We start from the raw sequence: 27,009 nt of genomic DNA, 5'->3' as shown, positions 1-27,009 counted from the left end.
AGGCTTGATCCTTTGGTGACGGTTTAGTAAAGAGAGAAAAATGAACCTTTTAAGGTGCAGAATTAGGCATGTGTTAATTCATTTGGACATTTGTGGCATTTTGTTTGACATTTGTGAAGCGATTTTCTGATTTATCTGTATTTGTAACTGTAGGTGGAAACCATGCTCAGCACAAGGAGAACAAAGGCCCGGGGAAGGTTCAAACCCAGGACTGCTGCACCGCTTTCTTCTTCATTCACGTGTGCAGTCTGAGCACTGGGCTGAATAATTTCCATTTAATAAATCAGTTAATTAATTTGTGACCACCAAGAATGTTCAAGCTTTGAGTTAAACACAGTTTACTTTGTGTTTCTCACTCATAAAAATAAAAAAGTCTGTAAACCCTCCTGATATGTTTTCAGCATGTTCCTCTGATGGCTGTGAAGACTGAGGCTGGAGTGGGAATTACTGTTTGAATCAGTCACTAAAATGAGTTCAGGGATTAACACTGAGCTCCGTGTGCAGTAATAAACTGACTCTGGAGTCTGGAATCGCTCGTGTTCAAACACTCGTGATGCAGTCATAAACTTTTATGGCTTCAATTTCCACAACATTGTTTTATCAACAAGCTCTCAAGTGGGAAATCTGGCTCAGTTTCAATTACGCTCACAGACGGTAAAAGACTTTATGTCATCTTTATGAGATGTTCCACTAAGACCTGAAAAGGAGAGAGGAGGAAAGAGGGGAGGAGGACAGCAAGTGAACAGGGTGAGGAGGAGGAAGGAAGGAGGGAGAGTGTAGGGGGACGCCCGAGCATTTACAGCAATCATAGTGAGAGAGAGATAAGGAGAGAGCGAGGAAGTAAAAACTGAACTCAGTTTGATTTTAGTCAGTTTAGTCTGGACTGAGCAGAAGGTACATTTCTTCTTCTTTTTCTTTGAGTTTGGAAGGATTTATTTTAAGAGGAAGTGACAAACGCAGACAGAAAAACTCAAACAGGTGAGATTTTTAAGCTTCTTGCCATATTTCATACATTTATACAGATGTAAATTTTGCATTGTGACCCAGCAGTGCATTCTGAAAATCACACCTCTGATGTGTCTTTAATTTTTTATGTCTTATTGACACCAGCTGACTGTTCTGTCCTTTAAACACACGTCTCTGTTATATGTCTGTCATTTAGGACAGTGTTAAACTCCAGCTCACTGATCTGAGGTGGGCTAAACCAGTACATTCTAAACACATTCAATAACTTCTACTTTTCCACATTCAGTCAGCATCACATTTGCACCGATCCTAGCCCTAATGAATGCATGACTTTTAACTATGTGAGGAAACCACAGCTGCAACCACTGCAAACTAGCCAGATTGTGCATTTGAACCCAGGGCCAACCACTGCACCACCGTGTTGTTGATACCAACTTCACAAAAGTAGGAGAGCTAAGATTGCAGGGCCTGATGCAGAATTTTCTTTACATTTTTGTCCTTGTCAGGTTAAACCACAATAAATAGCAACAGCATACACGCAGTGTGTAGTTGTCTCCCTCTTCTAACTCCAGTGATTTTGTGGTTTGAAATCTCGTGTGATCTTGTGAATTTCGTGAGTCCAGGCAATAACCACTCTTACTTGATTGTATCATGTCATCTCATCAAGAACAAATTAAGTTGTTGAATTTCATACAGATCCTACATGATTTAATTACGTTCACCATGGAAACATGAAATTATTTTTTACGAATTATAAATTAGACTTTTGTAAATGTAACAAACACCCAATTTTGAGTGCAGCAGACTTTAGTCAGCTACTCCAGTATTCAGATAAGCGAGTTATAAATAAATGTAAAAATGTAATGCTGTAAAGTTGCTGTAAAACATTTTAACATGGGAGCCTATGGGGCTTTACTCACTTTAACATCTTATAGTGTTGATATCTTTAAATGTATCCTAAACCCTCAAAAGTGCCCTTTACTAATTAATCACCTGTTGCTTTCATTTTACCCTCTCCACAGAAAAAAAGCAGATTCATCCGAGGACCTCAAACACCTTCACATCCACTCTCAGACCAGCTTCACAACTTCTTCACAGATTCTGGACTTTTGAACAAGTTTCTGAATCTGAACAGGTTCCAAACAGAGTTCTTCTGGAATCGATTCTGAAGCTACAGAAAGCTCTGGAAATACTACTGCCTTCAGAGTTTTCTCTAAATTTGGGAATTGCTTTAGAAGTAGCAGTCCGTAAGAATTTCTGGAGTTGCAGCAGCGGATTCAGTGAAGCGTTCCAGGATGGGACACAGAATTCCCTCCATGCCCTTTGGGTTCATCCTGCTGCTGATTGTCTGGTGTTTGTTGTTTGTTGATCCAGCCGTCTGCGAACATAACCTCACATCAGAGCCATCTTTCTCAAATCTGGTGCTGTCTGACCTGCCAGGCTTCCACAGCACTGACCAACCTCTAGAACCAAGCTTGCATCATTTGCAATATACTCTGAAGAAGAGCGGTCACGGAAAACAGCACTTCCAAAAGCTGAAGCAACACAAAGAACAACAAATGTCCTCCAACGCATCTACAGTGGTTAGGTGCTCAATCATTGTTAAAATGAAAGCAACCTTCAGGTACATCAATGCCGTGCTTTCCTGTTTGATCTTTATTGTGGGAGTCATTGGCAACGCCACCCTGCTGAGGATTATCTCCCAAAACAAAAGCATGAGGAATGGACCCAACGCTCTCATAGCCAGCCTCGCCCTCGGGGACCTGATATACATCGCAATCGTCATGCCCATCCATGTCTACAAGGTACCGGACTTAATTTTATATGTATTAATCCTTTAATGGCTTTCTTGGTCTACTGACTTGAAAGTCCCAAAAGGTAACATTTAAGAAAAGTGTGACCTTTAGAAAGCTTTCAGCAGACCTAAAGTTCTGAAGAAAATATAAATGCCAGAAGCTTAAAAGAGTAGAAGAGTTAAAAGACTGTGATCAGATGGTGGGAGAGGTCGACTGTTGGAACGAGGTCTCAGTGGATCTGGGATATCAGCAGGAGTCTGACCTCACAAAGCTTTTAAAATTAGTTCAAAGATTTACTGGAAGCCAGAGAATCTTTTTCTGAAAGGCTGCCAGTTTAGCATGTGGCTAAAATAGCATCAAAGCCTAACTCTAAGAGTACAGTTGATGATATCAGGAGGTTTAATATTTATGACCCAGGTAGCTGTAACATGGACAATATGATGGGGAACAAAACCACTTCCTAGCTGTGGCTGTGTGTCTCTATCAGGAAGTTGAGTGTCGTACTGATAACAACCCAAAAATATCCTGCTGATTGTGATTGCTCACAAACTGTTTTACAGCTCTCACGGTTTGTCCGTGTGTGTGTGTGTGTGTGTGTGTGTGTGTGTGTGTGTGTGTGTGTGTGTGTGTGCAGCCCTTGGCGATGAGGTGGCCCTTTGCTGAGAATGACTTTGGTCTGTTCCTCTGCAAGCTGGTTCCCTTTGTGCAGAAAGCTTCAGCCGGCATCACCGTCCTCAGCCTGTGTGCTCTGAGTGTGGACAGGTAATACACATTTTACTATCATGATGATTGTATCCAGATATGCCCTGATCAAAAATATCACAAGTACATGTCTGAAAAACCAACTCTGTCATCAGTCTCTAGTCTTAGTCTTAAACCTCAAATAGTGGAGCTTGTTGTTTAATTTAAGGCTGCTGTTTGTCAAAGATGCCGTAGTCTGCCACGACCAGCACGGTCATGCGATGGTTGTATGCAAAGCTGGGGTAAATTCAAAATGCACCTTTTGAATGATGATTTCATTCATTGACGGAAAAATCCAAACCTACCTAGCACTATGTAACAAATAAAAACAAACAAACAAACAAACAAAAAACAGTAATCGTCCACCCTTATTAAATGATAAATTAACTGTGATTATCCAAATATTTTGGAAAGCTCAGTTTAATTTTTACTAATCACACCCAGGTCTGATTAGTGTCAGACCTGCTGAAACAAGAAATGACTTAAATAGAACGTGTTAGATAAAGTAAAGCAGGTTAAATGTTAAAGGTTAGATCTCAAAAGACAGTTGAGAAACAAAGTCTGTCAATCTGAAAAAGGGTTAAAAAGTGATTTCTAAAGATTTTGGGACTCGAGTGGACCATCCTAAAGGCAATTATCCACAAATAGAGAAAACCTGGAACACTGATAACTCATCGACGAGTTCACAAAATTGTCTAAAACAATGTCCAAAGAACTGCAGGCCTCACGTGCCTCAGTTATGGTCAGAGTTTGGGAGAGTTCCAGGAGAAAAACCCAGCTGACCAAAAAGAACACAAAGCCTTCTGCAACATTTCCAAAAAACATTCTAATGATCACCAAGACCTTTGGTAAAATATTCTGTTTACTGACGAGGCAAAATGTTTTGGAAGGTTTGTTACATCTGGCATAAAACTAACTTCATGACTTGCTGTAATATTTGGAAACATGAATTCTGCTCTCTACCAGAAAATACTATAGACTAGGAGACAAGTACACTTGGGTTAAGTGCATCTCTGAATGGCTCAAAAACAAAAAACAAAAAATGAAGTTGTTTTCCGTGTGGTCTAGTCAAAGTCTGGACTTAGACCAGATTGAGATGTGTTGACATGACCTAAAACAGGCTGTTCATGTGTGTAAACTCTCCAATGTGACCAAATTAAGGCAATTCTACAAAGAAGACTGAGCCAAAATTCCTGTACAGTGATTTGTAAGACTCATTGCTATTTATCACAAACACTTTATTGTAGATTTTGTTGCCAACAGAGGCCCAACCAATTATTATGTTTAGGGGGCAATTACTTTTTCAGACAGGGCCAGGTAGGTTTGGATAACCTTCATCCTTAATAAATGAAATCATCATTTAACAATCAAATTTTGAATTTAACTGGGTTATCTTCGGCTAACATTAAAATTTGTTTGATGATGTGAAACATGTAAGGGTGAGAAATATGCAAAAAACTAAAAAATCAGGAAGTTTAACTACTTTATAAGTGTGAAAATAAAGAAAGGAAACAAGATCAAGATCAGATTAAATTTAAATTTGTCATTGCGCTAAAACTACGAGTGAAACTAACATTTGTGGACTAAATATTTTCCATGAACATTACCAGAAAACGTCTTTTTGAAACTGTTCCACCTTACTTCCAGGTACCGTGCGGTGGCATCCTGGTCACGGGTGCAGGGCACAGGTCTCCCCACGGTAACAGCGATGGAGATTGTGGTGATCTGGGTGCTGTCGGTGGTGCTGGCTGTGCCGGATGCCGTCACCTTCACTATGGTCTCTTCCACATACAACAACCATAGCTTCAATGTCTGCATGTTGTCACACAGGAACACAACCTTCCTGGGAGTGAGTCTGCACTCTGAGAGCTTGCGTATGTGGGCGTGTGTGTGTTTATGGGAACATCTGATAAATATTTAACCCTCAAAACTGACTAGTGGCGGGTACAACAGTTTCTGTACATCCTCCACAGATCTCACGTGTCTCTAAATAGTTTTTTCACCTGTAAGGAAGCTTTTTTTAAGTGGTATGTCAAATAGAAAATTGAAGGTAAAACAATAAGAGAATGAGACCTTTGGTAGCTGTGGCACAGGTGGTAGAGAGCGTGATTCATTAATTCCCAGCTTTCCCAGTCTGCAGGTCACGGTATCCTTGGACAAGATCCTAAACCAGAGGCCCCAGTGTGAGTCTTTGCACAAATATTAGACATGGCACTTTGGTACTTTGTGCTACAGTTTAACATATATCAGGTAAAAACAAGAAACCGTGTGTCAGGTTTGATCATGACGCTGCTTTAAGATGAATGGTCTCCATGGACGGGAAATAAGTGGCCACTTTCGTCCATTTCCACGGGTTCTTGGTTGTTGCATCTCTGGGTGAGGCCTCTTTAACTCAGACGTTTAGGACAACATTTCCTGTTTATGTCTCCAGGTCATGAGTAGCACAAACAAACAGCACAGGCACTTGAATCTGAACCTGGGTCAGCTGACCTGCTATCAGTCTTTGGACTGAATCGGTGTTGTGTTTGCATATTAAAACTGAATCTTTGACGTAACAAAGCAGCTGGGTTCAAGTAGCGGCTACCAGCTCCAAACAGAGATCACGATCATGGTCATAAACAAAAAGTAAAGTTTAGAAAGAAGAACATGTTCACATGGGCTTATTAAAGGATAATTTGGGTTTATTTTAACCCAGTTTATTTCCCATTAGTGTGGCTGTGGGCTTGGGTCCCGCTAATGTTGCACTCTCCCACATGGAAAAGTTTAGATTCACGATGGTAATGCCAGCTTCCTGCAGCATTCGAGGAACATGGATTAATTAATGAATCATTTCCAACATGTTTTGGATCTGACACAGAAGGGAGCTGAAATCAAATCACCAGCATATTTATCCACACACAAATTTGATTTATCAGCCAGCTGGTGTTTATTGTGCTCCTCCTTTTCCTGAATCTCTGGGAAACAAGTGCAAAGTTAGTATAACCAACAGAAAACCAAACACACCCTCGCAAACTGTCAGTCTATTTAATTTCCCATGTCTTCCTCTGACATGTCAATGCACCATGACTGCTGTTTCAACCGCTCCACCTACACCAACATCCAGCTGGCAGTTACAGTATGCTGCAGATCAGGAGCCTATCCCAGTTGTGTGACGGTGCGTTCACACCGAACACGATAGACGCGACCAAAAAGCGCCACGCGCCCCTAACTGGTCGCGTGCACATTCGCACCTCGAAGCACGTCCAAAGCGAACTGGTCGCATGCAATTTCCACGTGCGAAGCAGAAATGTGGGAGGAAGTAGTGCCAGACAGTATGTTTGCAAGACGGCAGCTGTCAATCTAGCGTTTGAAGAGAGAGTCTCCCTTCTCTATTCACTGTGCAGAGCAGAGCAGCGGCATAAAGGACGCTTTACACATTAGTCATTACAAAAATTTATTTGAAATAATATTAAGATGCTCAAACAGAAAAACATTAAACATAAATATATAAAATATAACTATTTACAGAGAGAAAGGAATAAAAAGGACCCAGCTTAAAGTGGAAGAGCCTCAGGGAGAAGGAGGAGAAAAACAAGAACATTGTTTCTGCCCTGGAGAGCCTGCTGTCTCATCAGAAAACTACTGATTGCTACAATGAATGGCTTTGGCTGGACCTGCCCCTTTGAACTAGGTCAGAGCGTCACGTCACCAGGCTCCTGATTGGTTGTCGCGGCGCGACTTGACGCTGGAGTTCAGATTTTTCCAACTCGAGCGGTAGACGCGATAAGCGCGAATGCACAAAATGCACCACACAAACTGCAGCGCGTATTTTACTTCACGCTTCAAACGTGTCAGTCGTGCTACTTGGTTGCGTGAATCAGGCAGAAAAGCATTTTCGCAATGCAAATCTGCTTCTGAAGTTTCGCGCGACCCCCAGTTGCGCTTCATCGCGCTCCTCCATTGACTTGTAAACCTGAAGCTCTGGCCGCGTCTATCGCGTTCGGTGTGAACGCACCCTTAGGGTGAGAGGTGGTGTACACCTGGACAGGAGGCCAGAACATCATGGTGCCAACACAGAGAGACAGACAACTGTTCACACTCATATTCATAGCTGAAGCCAATTTGGAATCATCAGTTAACCTAGCAAGCACATCTATGTACTGTCAGGAGAGATTTCATATTAAAATGTTGGCCCACATTGGCCAAGAGAATTCCCTCTCGGTGGCCCAAAAAGGTCAACAGCTTTGAGCCCCACATGGGTTAGCCTACATGGGGCCCACATGTTTTCTGCGGAAACATAGTGGGTTTGCCCACAGAAAAACCAGAGGGGCTAAACTGCTGTTGACTCTGTGTAGGTGCACCCATTTGGGGATCACTGGAGATAAATAATCACAACCAGTAGGAGGGCCACTGTGGGGCCACTGAACAGACACTCAAACAACTAAGGCCAGCTATACAAAAGTGGAATCAGGAGAAGTGGAGACAGCTGGAATGAACAAGACACAGCTGAACTAAATCAGATGATAAGGAAGAGGATAGTTATTTGTCCCTTGTGCCTAAAAGCTAGGCGCAAGGGACAAGTAATGATCAAAATAAAGCAGGAAGTGAAAACTAAACAGCGACATGCAGAAACAAGTGAACTTAATCCTAGGAAACAGGAGAGTGTGGAACAAATTCACCGAAAGAAGAACTAAACTGTAATAAGAACAAGACTAAACACACCAAAGAAAACACATGAAGAAAATTTAAACAAAAAGCAAACTCAGAAACAAACAGAATACTTAAATAAACAAAACTTGAAAGCCCAAAAACTCAAAAACACTAGGTCAACGACCCCGGACGAGCCCATCCAGAAAAACTCTGTGAACACAGGCTGGCCTTCAAATATGTTCACTCGTGTCTCCAAAAACAAGATGGCGGTGGCCAGAATGTTAAAGCTGAAGTTTCCAAAACCAGCATGACTGTGTCCATCCTTTATGTACAGTCTATGGGTGTAATGTGGTTGTGTCTGTGTTTTTCAGTACTACATCAAAGCCAAGGACTGGTGGTTTTTTGGTTTCTACTTCTGCATCCCTCTGGCCTGCTCAGCCATTTTCTACAGCCTCATGACCTGCGAGATGATCCAACACGAGAAAGAAAGTCTGAAGATCTCGCTGACCGAGCACCTCAAGCAGGTGATCGCCAACACTGAAAAAAAGAGGACTGTTTATCTTTAACACACAAACGAGCTTCTAATGCAAAGTCCTCTTTGCAGCGGAGAGAAGTCGCTAAGGTCGTGTTCTGCCTGGTGCTGATCTTCGCCTTGTGCTGGTTTCCTCTCCATCTGGGTCGCCTGCTGAAGAAGATCATCTATGATCGAGACCTCAGTGAGCAGCGATGTGAACTCCTGAAGTAGGCCAACCATCATGTACTGCTGGCAAAACAAAGCTATTTCTGTCTGGTTTTTTCTGCCTGTTTACACGTGTCTGCATTTTCTAGTTTCCTGTTGGTCCTCGACTACATCGGCATCAACATGGCCACCATCAACTCCTGCATCAATCCCATAATCCTCTTCTTTGTTTCCAAGAAGTTCAAAAACTGCTTCAAGGTAAACACTGAACATAGCAGTGCTGTGTGAGAGCGAGCTTTTAATTTAAACTGCCAAGAATCTGCTTGTTTCTGTGCCAGCGTAGCATCGCAGCGAGGTCACGGGGTTAAAGGGCGTGAGACAGACATAACAGAGAAACAGAGACTTATCAGATGCTCCCAGACTGGAATTATCCCGAGGACAGAATGAGAGGGGAGATGTATAAACATGGAAAGGTCGTGACCTTTGATAGGAGACTTATGGGAAGTTAGTTACATGTCGGGTTAAAGAGGCACTCCACCGAATTAGCACATAAAGGTCATTATGGGCAAACTTGTAGTGACGTTTGTGCTTAAGCTGATGACTTTTAGGACCAGTGCAGATATTATACAGAGCTGATGATGTTCATGTCAGAGTGCTCTTGTGTGCAAACCTTTTGTTTTCTCTTTGGACTGACTATTTTCGACCAGTTAGCATCAGAACAAGATCAGAATAAGCAGCACATGCGCCTAAAAGAACAGCACGTCGTACTGATACTGAACTGTTGTTCAGTTAATTCAACAAATGAGCAAAGAGACATTCAGACATTTAATTTCTAACACACTGATTAGGTCCAATCCTACACAGTAAACACTTTTTACAGTGGAGATTTTTAAACCTTCGGTAATAAAATGTTATGCTGATGTTTTTTGGTTCTGTGTCATTGTAAACACAACAGCTTGAAAGGTTTTGAATGAATTCCGATAAAAACTTAACTCACATCTACCAACATCTTCAAGGTCAACTCAACGAATTAATGGTTGAATTAAAGCCTTATAACTTAAGAACTATGATCCCTACATGTGTGGTGTGTATGCAACATATAGAAAATACCGTATAAAGACTTAAAATATGCCACATTTGACCTCTGATCTCCTCTTCAAGGTCAATAGATTGATTTGAAGGCCAAGCTGATGATAATGCTATATCAAGCTATTTCAAGCTGTTTCTTAGAATAGGGAATGATGTATGGGGACTGTAAATATCACAAACTTTCACTAATACGTGTAAACAACAAGCAACTTCTCTGTGCTCTGAGCTGTTTATTGTAATTATGATAACACCATGCTGCTGTTGCACTGATAAAACTGAATAAACCAGAAGGCTGGTGGTTCGATGCCTGGCTCCTACAGCCAGTGTGTCAGGATACTAAAGGTGGTGAGCTGGTTCTCTGCTCTTTCAACAATGTGTCTCCTGTGAGTCGCCCACCTGACTGCGGTACCCCTTTAACCTGACTCCCCTCTGTCTGTCTGTCTGTCTGTCTCTCTGCAGTCCTGTCTGTGCTGCTGGTGTTACTCTGGCTCTCTCTCTAACAGCATGCTGCCTCTCCACCACGGGACGAGCCTGCAGTACAAACACACTGACCACTGAGCGAGCAGGACACTCGCCTCCATCTGCAGCTCTGAGCGCTGAACCAGGACGTCCAGCAGCCACACAGAGACACTGACTGTGTGTGAAATACAGCACAGAGTACACCAGCGCGTTCATGTGTAGTCTTTACCTTTATTAGTACATTTATTCAATTCTGTATTATATTATATGTATTATATGTGATATAGTTATACTATGTGTCAGATCTTATAGCTGCAGTGTAGTGAAATTTCAATGCTTAGTGACAAGTAATTCCTTCAAAAAAAAAAAAGGTTTTCCTGTTTGGGTGTGGAAAAGCTTGGATGAGGAAAGCCTCATCCAACACCTTTGGGATGAACTGGAAAGCCAAATGAGTCGGATCTCATCACCCAAGGTCTGTGTTGGACGTCTTGTGGCTGAACAGAGTATTACATTAATTATGATAACATAAATAATGTGTTTTTGTGCCCTTTAACAGACAAAATACACCCTTTCCCCCCCTATGGATAAAAGATTTTTCTTTACAGGGAAAAGTTTCTTTCATTTTCATTTTAAAGATAGAAAAGAATATTTCCTCTTTTGTCTTTACTGCAGATAAGCTGTTAAATAACAGCAAATTCCTTTTTTTCAATAAAGAAAAAAATTAACGTCATTTTCTGTTTTATTTTATTTGATCCATTTTAAATGGCAATATTTTTTCTTGATAGAAAAATCATCTAAAACAAGAGATAATTTCTTGTTTTATTTTCATTCTTGATAAAAAAAAAATCTTGTTTTTTTTTTAATCTTTTTTCCCATAGATTTTGAAGTGTGTCCACAAAAGTATAACAATCAAAACAGTGCATTTTCTCTGAATTAACAGAAACTTTTCAATTTTCTTTTAGATCTTGAGATGTGTCTGAGTTGCAAGCAGCCATTTTTTTCTTTTTTCTTTTAGTTTTATGGCATTGAGGGACGCCTTTGTATGTATTGTATTTACTATTGTTTAATTATGTAAAATAATATTCAGTTAGTGCAAACAGAAACAATTGTGATGTCAAATGGTACAATAGCATCCTCTAGAGGCTGAAATCTTGCATCACATCGCACAACATCAAACTTGTGACAGTAAATGCAAACATCAGGGTCTTTCTGCTCTCGCAGCTGAAGCTGAAATTTAAATGAAGTGAAATATAAAACCTGCGTGCGCTGCAGCACAGATCAGACAAACAACCTGACTTCCACTAAAGTCTCTAAACATGTCAGCACATGGACTGAAGTTACTAACGTCGAACTATTCATCTGTTTTATATCACTACTTACTGTGACTTGTTTAATAAGTATTACACGTGTTTGTTAATAAAAGTATATTCTCAACATGCTCATGAAGCTCTGCTTTGGTTTTTATTTGTGTGTGTGAGCGCTAAATGTCTGCTTTGATTTATTTTCCAGTGCATTGCAGTTAACAACTGCTGTAAATGCACTCAGTCATTTGGTTCCCAGATGGGGCTTTCAGAGGGATGCGCATCACACTGTCAGCTCTGTGAGGCTCACTGTTGTTAGAATTGTACCTTTTTTTCACGATGGTGATTTGGTAAGTCGAAGCTGAAACTACTTGAATCTGTTTTTATTCATCATTTTGAATTGTAATGCATAATTTAGAGTGTAGTCTGAATGCAGAAACATTAGAAAAGCTGATCATGATTCTATAATTTATTTTACATTTTATTTCTAGTGTTATTTTTGTGTTGATTTACAGCCTCTGATTTATTGTACTCATTTAGATTTCATGCATCATATTCAATATTTTTTCATTTCTTATTGTCTAATAATTTTTTTATTTGTTTTTTGTCTCTTTTTTCACGGTGCTTGTTACATCTCATCTCATTGGAACATTTAATCATCATTTTAATCATTTTTAAAATTGTGGTTTTATTTTCTGATATTTTTATTCATATTTTTAAAATCTATCAATAGCTACTCTTTTTATCTTGTAATTTTACATTATTCAGATTATAGATTTTACAAAATATTTTATTTCATAATTTTATGCTTTATAAATTAGTTTAGCTTTACATGTTCTTTGTCTCATAACTGTATTGTTTTCAGATACTTTTATTATTGTACTCTGCTATTTTGTACCCTAGTATTTAATTTCATAATTTGTCTCATAGTTTGAATTACTTGATTCAAAATTCTGACTTTTAATCTCATAATTTTCATTTTTAATTTTCATTTTTTTCCATTATTACTAATCATGTTTACCACATTGTTTAAGCTTCTTTAAAAAAAATTTTTTTTAATAAGTATTGTTTTTATTGTCGTCAATGAGCTTCCATACCTTACGAAAAACATATCCTTGAGCAGAGGTAATTTAATTTGAAAGTTCACGCCCTGTTTGTGGCGCTTTTCCGGTGAGCACGTGACTGACGGACAGAGGGGAGCTGGGTGAGGTCCCAGCATATGACGTGGGCGCGTAAACACGGGAAAGAACGAACACGGACATCGGTGTGTGTGGTCGATCGATCCGGATCAGTCCGGTGGTCTGACAGTGATCTGGGGTCTACTGAAAACATCAAAGGGGATCAGCTGGGCTTCATTTTTCGGTGTGTGGTTGGGCGGAGGAAGGATGCGTTGCCTGGTAACAGAGACCGGAGTGAGGATGAAAGCAGGCCAACCGTCGCTCTGAGTGAACGTCTTCCGCAGTAACGGCCCACATTTGATTCTTTTAACAGTTCAGTTTCAATCTATTGTATCGAACAGCAGCCTGTTTTAACTGGTCAGCGGATAAAGGTGGTGATGCCTGAAGAATACACCGTGTACTGACCTCATTACACGCTTGACATTTAAGATTTTTACATTTTAAAGCTGTAATACGCCTTTAAGAGGCTACATGTCCGCAAAGAGGTATGCTTTCACCCCAGCGGTCATTTTAACACGTTTAAGGCTAATATACTTAATTAATATGGATGGATACAGTGGTGGTCCCTAAAGCCCTTAAGATATTAAACTTATGTGTTTTTTGGTATAATAGGGACCACATAGAGGACCCATAAATAATTACTTTTTACTTATTTAAACATAAGCTAGATTTTTTATGTATTCTATCATTTGTAATTTGGCAAAATACAAACTTTTTTATGCAGTTAGTGGAGGTTTTAAGTGCAAGGTTGCGTTTTACAAGGTTTTATTGATATTTTATCGGCTTTTACTGACAGAATAAATAAATATAAGGCAGTTTTCTCCGCTCAGCACTAGTGTGATACTTTAGTTTGTTTATGGGCTAATTAATAGGTGTTTTAAATACTAAAAACTCCAACTGCCATAAGATATAAGTTGTGTCTGTAACAAGTGTGTCCATACTTTCAAATGTGTGTTTTCACATTTGAAAGATTGTGTGGAGGGTTTTTCACAGAGATATTCTCCACAAATGTCTGCTTATCTGGTTTGAATCAGTGCCTGCTTGCAGAGTGTTAAGTTATTAAGTAAGCACAAGTCAAATTGCACATCCTTTTGTCATTATTAATCCAGACAAATGCCATCATAAATAAATCTGTGCTCTTTTTGTGCAGTTTGCTAAGATTTTTATGCAAACATTTGCACAAAATTGTGATTTTCAGGTCAAATGAAGACTGTGTAATGAAATGAATGGGTTAATTACACACGCTGCAGCAGTTTAATGTCTCCACCTTAACAACCTGCCTGTGGTCTGTGGTTTAGGATGCGTGCCTGTAGTCCACGCTGAGGGTGAAGCTGCCGTCATGCCGTGTACGTGTGCAGAGTGGAGGAGGTGGATCCGCCCGCTGGTTCTGGTGCTCTACGCCCTCCTGCTGGTGGCCGTGCTGCCACTATGCGTCTGGGAGCTGGAGAAGGACAAAGTACTGACACACCTCCACCTGTGCTCACGGGTGGACCAAACATAGTCACATGATCTCACAGCTCTGTTCATGCTGTAATAAGCAGACTGTATATAAAAGATGGACTCATCATTAGTAGTTTATCTGTCACTGCATTGTTTTTTTAAGTGAGTTATCTTTAATGTATAAAAAGGGTGGAGTTTTATTTATGCAGTGCAGGCAGCGTTCTCACTGCACAACAAACACAACAGTCCTGCAGTGACTAACTGTGATGTTGCAGGAAGGATGTCGGATACACTTTAAAGCCTGTGGTCTGTGTCTGCGTGCAGGTCGGCACTCACAGTAAAGCCTGGTTCATCGCCGGTGTCTTTGTGTTTCTGACCATCCCGATCTCGCTGTGGGGGATCCTGCAGCACATGGTGCACTACACCCAGCCTGAGCTGCAGAAGCCCATCATCAGGTAAACACACACACACACAGTTCTGTCGTCAAACACTCGTAATGTCCCCACACATACACTGAGGCGGGTCTGACAGATTCTGGCTTTAGGACTTCTGTTGTATTTGACGTCAGCTACGAGGCGTCAGGTGTAGAAATGAAATAAGCTGCAGACTTTAAGCTGGATGCTGAAGTTGAAGGAAAAAGCAGAAAATGGGTATTTTGTATCTAAAAGGCTACTCTTGATGGTAGCTATTAAATTTAATCTAATTTGAACTGAAGTCTAAAATTAGCTTCAGTGGAGAAGCTCTGAGGATGTTTTCCTCTGTCTGTTATGCTGGGAACACTTCAGGAAGGCCAGTGCGAGCAGCAGGGATGGTTACAGCAAGATAAACCTGCCTCAGCATTTGATTTTTAATTAAGACAAACTTGGAACATTTATGAGCCTGCCTTTCAAAATAAAAGTCTAAATCCAAACGTGTCAGTTGAGGTGAAAGTGTTATAATTACTTAAGTCAGTCACTATATTAACATTTTTTTAGTCAAACAGGAGTTTGAACAAAATTGTAAGAACAACTCTGAGCAGAGCTGCTGGTCTCCAGAGCTTGCAGTGGTTTGACTATGTGGCATAACTTACACAGACTGCATATAAAAGATGGAGGTAGCCACTTTGACTTCACCCACTATTTTCTAATCTCTTGTTTTGAAGTGTTAACTTTAGCATTATAGTTGTCGCCATGTTGTTTTTGGGACTATAAGTGACTGAATTTGGATGTTTAGTGGAGTGCTAGGTTATGAGCTAAGGTGAGCTAGCTTTGTTAGCAGAGTGCATCTATAAACTGTACAGGTGTAATTGCACACACTAATAAAATACTAGAATTATATTCAACAAAACTGAAGCATAAACCTTTTGGATTAACTGTTAGTGAAACTGGATATCAAAATGATAACAATTCATTTTTACCCTAAAGGTCACAGAATGATAACTTGCTTCATAATTGGGTAAACGTGTTGTTTACCAGTCCAACCAGTCCATTTAGGACCCTCTCTGTCTCTTGTCACTAGGATACTGTGGATGGTGCCGATCTACAGTTTGGACAGTGTGAGTCATTGTTACACACAAACACACACAGACGTAGCGACATAGACCCTTCAGTATTTTCTTCCTTTGTTGTGTTATAACTCTTTAACTCTTTTACACTTAATGAAATTCTTTAAATTCTTTGCCTCATGTGACCTTTATGATTTCTGCTTGTTGAACGTCTTTCAGTGGCTGGCTCTGCGATATCCCAACCTGGCCATCTACGTGGACACGTGCAGGGAGTGCTACGAGGCCTACGTCATCTACAACTTCCTGGTTTTCCTGCTGAACTTCCTGAGTAACCAGTACCCCAGCCTGGTGCTCATGCTGGAGGTCCAGCAGCAGCAGCCACATCTGCCCCCGCTGTGCTGCTGCCCACCGTGGGCCATGGGAGAGTAAGAGGAGGGAGGCCACAGAGAGGGAGGTCACAGTGTGTGATGAATGGATGGATGTTAAGTTGTTTCTCTCTCTGTCAGGGTGCTGCTGTTCAGGTGTAAGCTGGGAGTCCTGCAGTACACTGTGGTCAGACCAGTTACCACGGTGATAGCGCTGTAAGTTTCATGCTATAACTGTAGTGTAATGTTTGTATCTGTAGCAGTAATACTTGATGTTGATTCCAGCTATTGGCTGTAGTCTTTCTGTTAGCTGTTGAAATATATCTGTTTTTTCCAGCATGATTAGTAGTGCAGGATGAAACCTCTCCTTGTGTTTAGGGTGATAATCCAATCACTACTAACCTACTTAGAGCAGCCGTGGCCCATTTTATCACCTAAAACTCTTCTGTGGTCCAAACAGACCTTTACTCAGAGCTGTGCTCATCACATGAGCCTAAGAGGAAGCATTTTCTTTACTGCATTTTCACTGCTTCACACTGATCTTCTGAGGTTTGCTTGTTAAGGCTGTACAGAATCCTGCTGTTAGCAACCATGACATTTTTATTCAAACCTCATTCAACAGTTTTGATTTATAAATGAAACTAAAACTTTTTCATTGTAAATTATTTTATAAACATCACTGTCTTGATATTTTTACTTGAACTAGAAAGTAACAGTCAAAATCAACAAACATCAGTAATATTTGAAAATGAAATATGAAAAAAAAGTTGTTTTCTACCGTAAAAATTTACAGTAACTTGTTTTTCCCAAGTATGTATTCTTAGCTATACCCACAAGGAACAGTAGAGTACTGTACACCATTTTTTTTATTTTTCTACCTCAGTTTGGGAAAGTTTAGATGTTTTCAAATGTTTTGTCATCTGAGAGCAAACTGAACAGTGAAGTTTGTGACCTGCTAAAGTGACTGATTGTTTTTGTGTGCAGCATCTGTCAGCTCTGTGGGGTTTATGATGAAGCAAACTTCAGCTTCAGAAACGCCTGGTCCTACCTGGTCATAATCAACAACATATCACAGCTGGTAAAGACTCAGCATCATCATCACAGAGCAGCAGTTTCATATTCCCAGTGTGTCAAATACCCCTGTTTCTGGTTGTTAGCACACCTGGTTACATTTGCATTATTGTGGGATTCTTTTGTATTTGAACATCTGATATGAGACTGCATTACATCAGAGCATGTAGTACACACATTAGCTCCCAGCCTGAAACTTAGCTGAACCCCGTTTAACCCTTTTACTGTTTTTTTAAATCCAGTATCCTTCTGAAAAAGTGAAAACTGGTCTGCTGAGGCTTTTTTTAGGTGATCTCAGTTAATACTAAATTTAAAATCTATGATGTCTGTGAACAAGAGTTCAAGTAAAATTCCAAAATTATATTTTACTTCCTGTTCACCCAGCAGTGTTCTGCTGTTGTTCTTTCTCTGCAGTTTGCCATGTACTGCCTGGTGTTGCTCTATCGAGCTCTCAGGGAGGAGCTGATGCCCATCAGGCCTGTGGGGAAGTTCCTCTGTGTCAAACTGGTCGTGTTCGTCTCCTTCTGGTAAGGATGGGAGTGTGATTGTAGTAGCTTTGGGTTTTGAGCTGTTTCGGTTTTCCCTTTAAACAGCAGCGGTGCTGATACATTCATTTTGTCTCCAGGCAGGCGGTTTTAATAGCACTGCTGGTGAAAGTTGGTGTGATCTCTGACAAACACACCTGGGACTGGGACAGCGTGGAGGCCGTGGCTACTGGTCTGCAGGTACAGATCATACTGCTGCATCACAGTCAGCTGACCTTTGATTCATTTGTCTTCATGTTTAGATAAGAGGTGAGATTTCCCAGATTTATAGCAGAGAATAAAATTTAGCATCTTTCTGCTTTCTGTACAGATTAGAAGACAAATTGACTAAAAACAGTAAAAGTGACAAAAATAAATACCACAGTGTTCAGATAAAGCACCAAAACTGAGTAGCAGAATAAAAAGAGGACTTTAATGACACTTACTGATGGGTGCTGCAGAAAAACTGGCAAGAAACCAACATTAGCCCAAACATCAAGGAGTCGAACTAAAAATGCAAAAAATCAAGTATTACACCAAAAACAGAAGCAAAGTCACAAAATAATATGGAGACATTAGGTGAAAAAAGTACTGCAAACATAATTAGTATGATATTAGGATCACATTCAGCAGCAGTGCAATGTTTCCTAAAGCACTTTTTGAAAACAGTAAGGTACACTGATAACTTTGAGGGTCCAGGAAGAAGAAGAAGACTGAGCAGCAGGGAGGGATTTAAACAGGTACATCCTCCAAATATGACAGAAAAGCTGCCTGATATCAGACAGAACTCTGGATTCTGACTCTCACATCTGGAATTAAACAAACACAAAAGATGATGGAAAAGTAAACCATTCAGTACATCAGAAATATGAGAACCAAAATTTTTATATATTTCTGGCCTTTCTGCATTAATTATAGGAACAGCTAAAATGAAACAGGATGAAACATCAGAAAACCAATAATAGGGAAACAGTCGCAAAGGAGGGAAAAGGGTAAAAGAAATTACAAACAAATGATAACACTGACTAAATAACCATAGGCGTAACTTTGTGCTGAACAAGTCAAGATCTCTGTCTAAATAAATAAATAAATCTGGGTAAATTCCCAGATGATTAAATATGCAACTGTTTTGCTGGTAATACCTGAAACGAGTAAAGAAGATCAACAGCCTATTTATGCAAGATAATTCATAATTTTATTGGCGGGGGTTGTATTGGTTGGGTCTGATTATTGGGGGGATCATAACCCCCCTAATTCCCTTGGAAATTACTCATCTGTAAATAACCTTATTAATGAAGGTGAAATGACTGCAAGAGGTGCACAAAAACACAAGGCACAAAAAAAGGAAATCCAATCTAAAAAAAACATTCTGAAAGGTAACTGAGTTTTTAATTCATACAGGACTTCATCATCTGCATAGAGATGTTTCTGGCTGCCATCGCTCACCACTACACCTTCACCTACAAGCCCTATGTACAGGTAACCTTATCTACCTATCTACCTACCTACCTACCTACCTACCTGTCTGTCTGTCTGTCTGTCTGTCTGTCTGTCTATCCATCCTACTGTTTATCTGTCTGTTTCCGTCCATCAGGAAGCAGAGGAGGGGTCGTGTTTTGACAGCTTTTTGGCCATGTGGGATTTCTCTGATATCAGAGCTGATGTTAGTGAGCAGGTCCGCCATGTGGGTGAGTGTCTGAGTCAGAAATCATCACAGTATGTGGAAATGACACTGAAACAGTTTGGTGACGAACACATCAGTGGTAGGAAATGGGGCTAAACTGCTTTTGGTGCTAGTGTTCTCTCTCTTTTAGATGTTCTTAATTTTGAGTTTAAAAAAAGGGGGAAAAAAACACTGCAGCTGTTACATGTTTATTTCCTCCCTCCCCTCTTAGGCCGGACGTTCCTGGGTCGTCCCAACAAGATGTATTTCGGTGCAGCGGCTCGACCCGAGCACACCGAGCACACCGGCCTCCTCACAGCCACCTCGCAGGACCCCATCGCCGTGGCAGCCACGTCGATGCCCACCTCCCCTTCATCAAGCGGGCGCTACCAGGGGCTCGGCCACACCACGGCACCCCACTCTATCTCTGCTCCGGCTGGGTTCACGTCCTCGTCTTGGGACGAAGACAGCGAAGGCTCACCTCCACAGGCGGGTGGAGCCCAATAACAACAGGGACGTACAGCAAAGAGGAGAGAAAGAGACTCTCGGCTTCTGTATTCAAATCTAAAACAAACTATAAACATGAACTCTTTTGAACTTTCTGCACTTACGTTTGAACAAAGACGAGGCCAAGCATACGAGCATACTGTAATGTCAAAGCCATGTTTGTTGGAAATCTTTGGTATTTAAAAATAAGTACTCAGATTTCAATGTCTGAATCTGTATATTGATGTCAAATGATGTAATTTTGACAAATGTATCTGTCGTGTGTGAAGGAAAAGGATTGGAGAGTTTTCAGCAGGTTATTCAAGCTAGCTTTGACTATTTGTTCTAACTTATTATAAATAAATAAACAGACTGTGCTATGAGCAATCACAAGTGTAGTCCTGTAACTCTGATAACTCAAAAACATCCCCTAACTATCTGAAGAACAAACATCAGCATTGTAAATCATCTTCAGTCATTAGATCCTTTATCTAATTGAACCAGTGAACCAGAAACCATAGATATACATACATGTAAATGCTCCTTCCAGCCTGGTTAGATGTGCTGCTGTCACTTTGCTCAGTGAGTCTGACTGTGAGCTCTGTTCCCATGCAAAATACTAAACTTTGTGACGCTTTTTGATCTTCCAATGAAAGAAAAACCAAGCATCAGGGAAAAAAAGCTCCACTTGCGAGGAGCTGTTTTATGTTTTCTCTTGTTGCATTTGATAAATTAAAATATATTAATAATGAGAATATTAGAATATCGAGAGAGTATCGTCACAATGAAATAAACTGTCACTGGTTAATGTCATGTTAAAAAACATGAACATTTTATTTCACATATCAAAAAAGAAAAATATAACCCTATATAACTCTAACTTAAAATCACGTGAGCAACAACACAACTGCAACTAGCTGAACATAAATCTGCCCGATCAACAAAGAAGCCCCTGCTGCAAAGTCAGCAACGTGAACCTTGACTGAAATGGGCAGCTGCCCACATGGACAGACCAAACACCTTCTGGAAAAAAGTTTTATAATCAGATGAAACAAAGATTCGGCAAAATGACATCAGGTATGTTTGGAAGGAAAGGTGAGGTTTTCAAACCTAGGAACATTGGCTGTCAAGCATAGTGGTGGTAGCATCATGCTCTGGGGTTGTTTTGCTGCCAGTGGTGCTGGTACACTGCACAGAGTGGTTGGAATAATGAAGAAGGAGGACTAGCTCTAAATTCTTCAACTTCTTGTCAAATCAATGGCTATAAACTTGGACACAACCGTGATGTTCCCAAACACACATTAAAACTGTCTTTGTAATGGATAAAGTAGGCTAACATTAAGATTCTGGAATGGCCTTCCCAAAGCCCCGACCCAACCCTGTTGAATATTTGTTGACTTGAAAGTAATACCAACCGATTTAAATAAATTCTGCCAATTGTGTCGTGACAAGTGGTCAAATATCAGACAGAATTATGTTAGAAGCTTGTTGATGGCAACCAAAAGCATCCGGTTAAGGTGCAACTTACTAAGGAACATTTATCCAAATATTAGTGATGATTTATTTATACTTTCCACTCTGTGTGGATTAAATAAAATACAAAATAAATTCAAACTCTAACTCCCAGTTCTTGTAATTAAAGATGCATGCTGTACAATCATTCCCTAGTGGAAAAAGAATAGTTCAGCTACAATTAATCACATTTGTGTAACTCATTTAAATAATCTCTTTCCAGGATTTCATGCTGTGAAAATATCAGTTTTCAAACCTGAAACACAACCAACTTTTTGTTTTTTTTGTTAAGTTTTTATATGGCTGCTGGCAACATGAGCTGTCTGGTTTCAGTTTCTCCTGGTATGCTTAGTTTAAGTTCTGATTAATTCAAGAGAAAATGGCCAAACAAGGAAGAATGACATATATGTGTACATATATGTACATACAGTAAAATATGACTAAATACATATTTTACTGTATGTACAGGGGTGGTCCTAGCCTGTTTGGTGCCCAGGGCGAGCACTCCCTCTGCCGCCCTCTTGCTTATTTGTCCTCTTCTTTTCTGATTTTTTCGAGAGCCTGATGGCTTTTACCTATTCTTGTCCATCTTCCACCAGTTTTTTTGCACTCCAGTATCAACACCCAATAACATAAACTAATAGACTTATAGACCTTCACCTTGTATACGTTTTTTTTTCCTGGGATTTCACACAACCCAGGAAAAATAATTAATACATAATGGGCTTGGAATATGAATGAAATGTGCACTATTTGGAAGCAGCCCGCCCATTCGACTTAGGCACAGCAGCAGCAGCAAGCAGGTACACTGAGGGCCCCACATTCACTTTTCACGTAGATGCGTGTGATAGAATTTAGAAAAAGATATCGGTGAAAATTATAAGTCTGTATCATAATGTCTTCAGTTTTCGTGTGCGTTGTAGGGCTGTCAACGCTAACACGTTAACGCTGTCATCACGATTAACGCGATTAAAATTTTTAACCCAATCAACCCATCTGGAGCATAGAATGGACAAACTCCCTGACAGAAACATTTCAGGGGTTTTTACTTTCAAAAATATTGACTTCCGAGCTTGTTGGAAACAGTTTTTTAGGCCTTGTATTTCATCCCATTCTGCCATCAAAACCTTTCAGAAAAGAGTCTATTTGTCATGTTTTGGCTGTGTGGCAGGTGGGAACTGGACCCAAACGCAAACTCACGGGAACGGAACTTAAACTAAAAAGTACAGCTTTATTGCTGGGAAACAGGTGATACAACAACACGAAACTAAACTGGGAAAAAACTAATTATAATATGCACAAGGAGACACAGGGAGAATCACACACAGCTATGAGGGACGATGCGACACAGAACAGAGGGGGACTCTGACATAAACACACAGAAGGTAATGAGGGAAGTGGAAGCACTCAGGGAACACAGCTGAGGACAATTACACATGACAGAGCGGGGAGGACACGAACGGAAAACGCTGACACCAAGACATGGATGTTAAACGTAACACAGGAAGTACAGAGACAGACGAGAGAGGCAGAGAGAGAGAACACGAAGGAGCATACGATGGAAAGAGGAAAACACGGAACACAAGGAGTGGGAGCAAAGCACAATAAACAATACCGAACAGAATAACCTAGGAAACATGGAGTAAGCCTCAACATAATGCAAAATATGACAGAAAACAGAGGTAACTTAAACCGCTGGGTCAAAATGACCCAGGACCGTGACACTATTTTACTCTGTGGAGGGTAAAATGAGTAAATTTTTGCAGGTTAATTCAGTTCAGAGAAACCAGAAACAAAACTGAAAGTTAGAGGTATTCAGAGATTTGTCCATGTCGTGCTGCACTATTGAGTCTCCTCATCAGGAAGATTTCAGGACATTTGATTCAAATTTTGCTGCACAACAACACAACAGTGAAAGTAAGTACCGACATATCCAATTTAATCCAATATTATTTATAAAGCACTTTAAAATGCCCAGCACAGGACCAAAGTGCTGTACAGAAAATAAAGTAAAAACAATAGAATAACAGAAAAAAGCAAAAATAAATAAATGAGACACATAATAGATAAGAATTAAAACAGCCCTATATTAAAAAAGAAAACAAGATGAAACAGCATAAAATCAACTAAAAACAACAACAACAAAAAAAACAAAACAAAACAAAAAAAACAGAGTGACAGAGGAGAATGCTAGGGGCAGGGTTAGATGGAGGCAGATGATCCACTCTGGCAACCCCCAAGAAGAACAGGCTCAAAGAAGAAGCCCACATCACTCAAGGCTTCTACCAAAGTGTTACGCAGCCCCTCGTCAGGGATCTGGGGTAGATTTCCCTGCGTCGATACACTAGCAATCAGCTCGCATTTTGTCCATCTAGAAAACGTGTTCAGAGAATAGATTCCCAATTCAACTGGCAAACAGCAGAGTAAAGGAGATGAGGTGGCCGAGAGGTTAAGGAGATGGACTCCTAATCCATTGTGCTCTACACGTGTGGGTTCGAATCCCATCCTCGTCGAGAGCTCTTTCTACTTATCTTAATGCATTTTGTGAGATTGTCTGCCAATGTAGGTAGGTATGATGCAATGCCTCTGCTCGTCTTTGGCTCAGTACTCCCTATAGTTCACCATGTGGTCTTGTTGCACAGGTCACTTTAAAGAGAATGTTCTGCTAATACAATAGCAGAAAGGTACTCTGTTTCCAGAATAGTCAGTGCTCCAAACGAACGTATGTGGCTTCCTTTGGCAAGTGTTTATTTGCACGTCTCCTCTCAGTACCTATCAGGTACTATTAGATTAATGCTGGCATTAAACCTCATCAGTGTTTGTCCATCTGAGGTGATTGTCTCCCCTCTTACCTTCACAATACTGGCCAATGGCAGCAAAGAGTGGCGCAGCAACGCCCCCAGTCCAGTCTGACATCTCTTTTCTCCAGAAGCAGCTGAAAGGTGCTTCCACAAACAGTGACACTCTCCCAGCATACTGTGTAGGGCCCAGACTTGAGTTGGTCCGTAATGTCTCGTATGCACTGTGATTCTACCACGGGGTCTTGTAGTAGTTGGCATGGCCAGAAAACCATGAAGGGGAGGCGTCCCATTCAGAGCCTCCAGAGTTAAAGGTCCATATGGCACAATGAAGCTACAGTCCCCAGACGACAAAGGGGAATTAGCTCAAATGGAAGAGCGCTCGCTTAGCATGCGAGAGGTAGCGGGATCGATACCCGCATTCTCCAGGGACCCTTTGCATATCCAAGAGGAGCCCTCGATCTTTCTCTGTAGCCAATGCGTTGGGTTTGTCTCATTATGTTTCTGACTTTACCAACTTTCCAAAGCTTTGTGTCATCACTCCAGAGAAGCATTCAAAGGAAAAGGCAGGAAAAGAAAAAGTAGTGCTGTCGTGTAAATAAGAATGCTAGGGGTGCTAGACCAATGGCAAAGGAAAAGCCTTATAGTGAGTTGAATGTGAGCCTTGACACTAAGCATGGAGAAAGGGATTTGTACCAATTGGCAAGGCAGAGAGATTGAGCTGGAAAGGATGGGCAGCAGGGTGGAAATGGTAATGTGCTAATAAGGGAAGGAGTATTTTGCAGGGAAGACGTGGGTGGAAACCACATTAAGGAGTGATTTGTGACACCAGGATAGCAGCAAGTGTGAAAGGCAAGCTTTACAGGACGGTAGTGAGAACTGCTCTGATGTATTGTTTTATGACTGTGGCACGGAGGAAAAGACAGGAGGCCGAGATGGAGTTGGCAGAGTTGAAGATGGTAAGCTTTTTATGTTGGGAGTGTCCAGGATGGAAAAAGATTAGGATTGACTATGTCAGAGGGACAGCTGGGGTTGAGCGGTTTGGAGACAACGTTAGAGCGGTAAGGCTGCGGTGGTTTGGAAATGTGCAGAGGAGGAATATAAGATATACTGGAAAAAGGGTGTTAAATATGGAGCTGCTAGGCAGGAGGAAAAGAAAAAGACGGAAGAGAAAGTTCATGGATCTAGCGGAGGAGGACATGAAGAGGTTACTGTGACAGAGGAGAATGCTAGGGGCAGGGTTAGATGGAGGCAGATGATCCACTCTGGCAACCCCCAAGAAGAACAGGCTCAAAGAAGAAGCCCACATCACTCAAGGCTTCTACCAAAGTGTTACGCAGCCCCTCGTCAGGGATCTGGGGTAGATTTCCCTGCGTCGATACACTAGCAATCAGCTCGCATTTTGTCCATCTAGACCGCGTGTTCAGAGAATAGATTCCCAATTCAACTGGCAAACAGCAGAGAAACGGAGATGAGGTGGCCGAGAGGTTAAGGCGATGGACTGCTAATCCATTGTGCTCTGCACGCGTGGGTTCGAATCCCATCCTCGTCGAGAGCTCTTTCTACTTATCGTAATGCGTCTTGTGAGATTGTCTGCCAATGTAGGTAGGTATGATGCAATGCCTCTGCTCGTCTTTGGCTCAGTACTCCCTATAGTTCACCATGTGGTCTTGTTGCACAGGTCACTTTAAAGAGAATGTTCTGCTAATACAATAGCAGAAAGGTACTCTGTTTCCAGAATAGTCAGTGCTCCAAACGAACGTATGTGGCTTCCTTTGGCAAATGTTTATTTGCACGTCTCCTCTCAGTACCTATCAGGTACTATTAGATTAATGCTGGCGTTAAACCTCATCAGTGTTTGTCCATCTGAGGTGATTGTCTCCCCTCTTACCTTCACAATACTGGCCAATGGCAGCAAAGAGTGACGCAGCAACGCCCCCAGTCCAGTCTGACATCTCTTTTCTCCAGAAGCAGCTGAAAGGTGCTTCCACAAACAGTGACACTCTCCCAGCATACTGTGTAGGGCCCAGACTTGAGTTGGTCCGTAATGTCTCGTATGCACTGTGATTCTACCACGGGGTCTTGTTGTAGTTGGCATGGCCAGAAAACCATGAAGGGGAGGCGTCCCATTCAGAGCCTCCAGAGTTAAAGGTCCATATGGCACAATGAAGCTACAGTCCCCAGACGACAAAGGGGAATTAGCTCAAATGGAAGAGCGCTCGCTTAGCATGCGAGAGGTAGCGGGATCGATACCCGCATTCTCCAGGGACCCTTTGCACATCCAAGAGGAGCCCTCGATCCTTCTCTGTAGCCAATGCATTGGGTTTGTCTCATTATGTTTCTGACTTTACCAACTTTTCAAAGCTTTGTGTTAGATTTGTATTGTGATTGTCATTTATGCTTAGAAATATCTACTTATATATTCTTAGAGTTTTATAATTAGGTATAGATTGGTAGAGGTTTGATCCTTAATAGTCTGCAAGCTTTGTGTGCATTCCAGAGCTCTCTGACTTTCACACCCACATTTTAGGAGCATGGGAGAGGTCGTACCTTGTCTTATTGTTTTATGGTAGGATAAACGTATCTATATCTGTTTTAGGCTAAGTGCCTTTTGTTTAGATGGACGGCTCTGGGGAGTCTTCCTGGGGTCACAGTTTGACCCCCCCCCACACACACACACACACACACACACACACACGGTATTCTTCGTTCACATGTATACCTATAAGATGTCATATGTTAATGAACCTATGCATATTCATGTAACCACAATAAAAGAGCAGTGTTACAGGGGAACGGAAGAGAGCAACTGGGGTCAAGCGAAGGAAC

The 27,009-nt window shown here is 41.0% G+C and overlaps 2 protein-coding genes and 4 non-coding genes across 9 annotated transcripts; all 6 read left to right on the top strand.

Moving 5' to 3' along the window:
• The first annotated feature begins 779 nt into the window (after positions 1–779).
• LOC116328670 (endothelin receptor type B-like) lies at positions 780–11,801 on the top strand. The gene is made up of 8 exons (XM_031750511.2): positions 780–978; positions 1,989–2,771; positions 3,397–3,524; positions 5,151–5,352; positions 8,504–8,656; positions 8,737–8,873; positions 8,961–9,069; positions 10,360–11,801. The coding sequence occupies exons 2-8, from the start codon at positions 2,262–2,264 to the stop codon at positions 10,456–10,458; spliced, it is 1,338 nt and encodes a 445-aa protein (XP_031606371.1). The 5' UTR covers positions 780–978; positions 1,989–2,261; the 3' UTR covers positions 10,459–11,801.
• A 1,032-nt stretch (positions 11,802–12,833) lies between these two features.
• On the top strand, positions 12,834–20,250 carry LOC116328669 (transmembrane protein 184C-like). 4 transcript variants are annotated; one of them, XM_031750508.2, is made up of 12 exons: positions 12,834–13,121; positions 14,137–14,294; positions 14,603–14,733; positions 15,776–15,812; positions 15,981–16,186; positions 16,268–16,342; positions 17,111–17,204; positions 17,612–17,724; positions 17,823–17,922; positions 19,123–19,200; positions 19,316–19,409; positions 19,617–20,250. In XM_031750508.2, the coding sequence occupies exons 2-12, from the start codon at positions 14,178–14,180 to the stop codon at positions 19,889–19,891; spliced, it is 1,320 nt and encodes a 439-aa protein (XP_031606368.1). In that variant the 5' UTR covers positions 12,834–13,121; positions 14,137–14,177; the 3' UTR covers positions 19,892–20,250. The 4 variants fall into 4 exon arrangements, with proteins under 4 accessions (XP_031606368.1, XP_031606367.1, XP_039464088.1 ...); XM_031750507.2 differs by having other exon boundaries at positions 12,834–13,150; XM_039608154.1 differs by having other exon boundaries at positions 12,834–13,209.
• A 3,563-nt stretch (positions 20,251–23,813) lies between these two features.
• Positions 23,814–23,895, top strand: trnar-ccu. Its single transcript has one exon. It is a non-coding gene; the product is annotated as a tRNA-Arg (tRNA).
• Positions 23,896–24,535: 640 nt separating this feature from the next.
• trnaa-agc lies at positions 24,536–24,608 on the top strand. The gene has a single exon. It is a non-coding gene; the product is annotated as a tRNA-Ala (tRNA).
• Positions 24,609–25,650: 1,042 nt separating this feature from the next.
• On the top strand, positions 25,651–25,732 carry trnas-gcu. Its single transcript has one exon. It is a non-coding gene; the product is annotated as a tRNA-Ser (tRNA).
• Positions 25,733–26,372: 640 nt separating this feature from the next.
• trnaa-agc lies at positions 26,373–26,445 on the top strand. Its single transcript has one exon. It is a non-coding gene; the product is annotated as a tRNA-Ala (tRNA).
• The last annotated feature ends 564 nt before the right edge of the window (positions 26,446–27,009 follow it).

Source organism: Oreochromis aureus, linkage group 3 (assembly GCF_013358895.1).
Source record: "Oreochromis aureus strain Israel breed Guangdong linkage group 3, ZZ_aureus, whole genome shotgun sequence".
NCBI lineage: Eukaryota > Metazoa > Chordata > Actinopteri > Cichliformes > Cichlidae > Oreochromis > Oreochromis aureus.
This window is presented reverse-complemented; position numbering and strand designations above follow the sequence as displayed.

What these genes read in the sequence shown, in the direction of transcription:
- LOC116328670 (XM_031750511.2), top strand. Translation starts at nt 2,262, where the DNA reads ATGGGACACAGAATTCCCTCCATGCCCTTTGGGTTCATCCTGCTGCTG. An exon ending in TGCCCATCCATGTCTACAAG is followed by an intron (nt 2,772 to 3,396) that starts GTACCGGACTTA and finishes GTGTGTGTGCAG; the next exon opens with CCCTTGGCGATGAGGTGGCC. An exon ending in TGTGCTCTGAGTGTGGACAG is followed by an intron (nt 3,525 to 5,150) that starts GTAATACACATT and finishes CCTTACTTCCAG; the next exon opens with GTACCGTGCGGTGGCATCCT.
- LOC116328669 (XM_031750508.2), top strand. Translation starts at nt 14,178, where the DNA reads ATGCCGTGTACGTGTGCAGAGTGGAGGAGGTGGATCCGCCCGCTGGTT. An exon ending in CTGCAGAAGCCCATCATCAG is followed by an intron (nt 14,734 to 15,775) that starts GTAAACACACAC and finishes TCTTGTCACTAG; the next exon opens with GATACTGTGGATGGTGCCGA. An exon ending in GTTACCACGGTGATAGCGCT is followed by an intron (nt 16,343 to 17,110) that starts GTAAGTTTCATG and finishes TTTTGTGTGCAG; the next exon opens with CATCTGTCAGCTCTGTGGGG.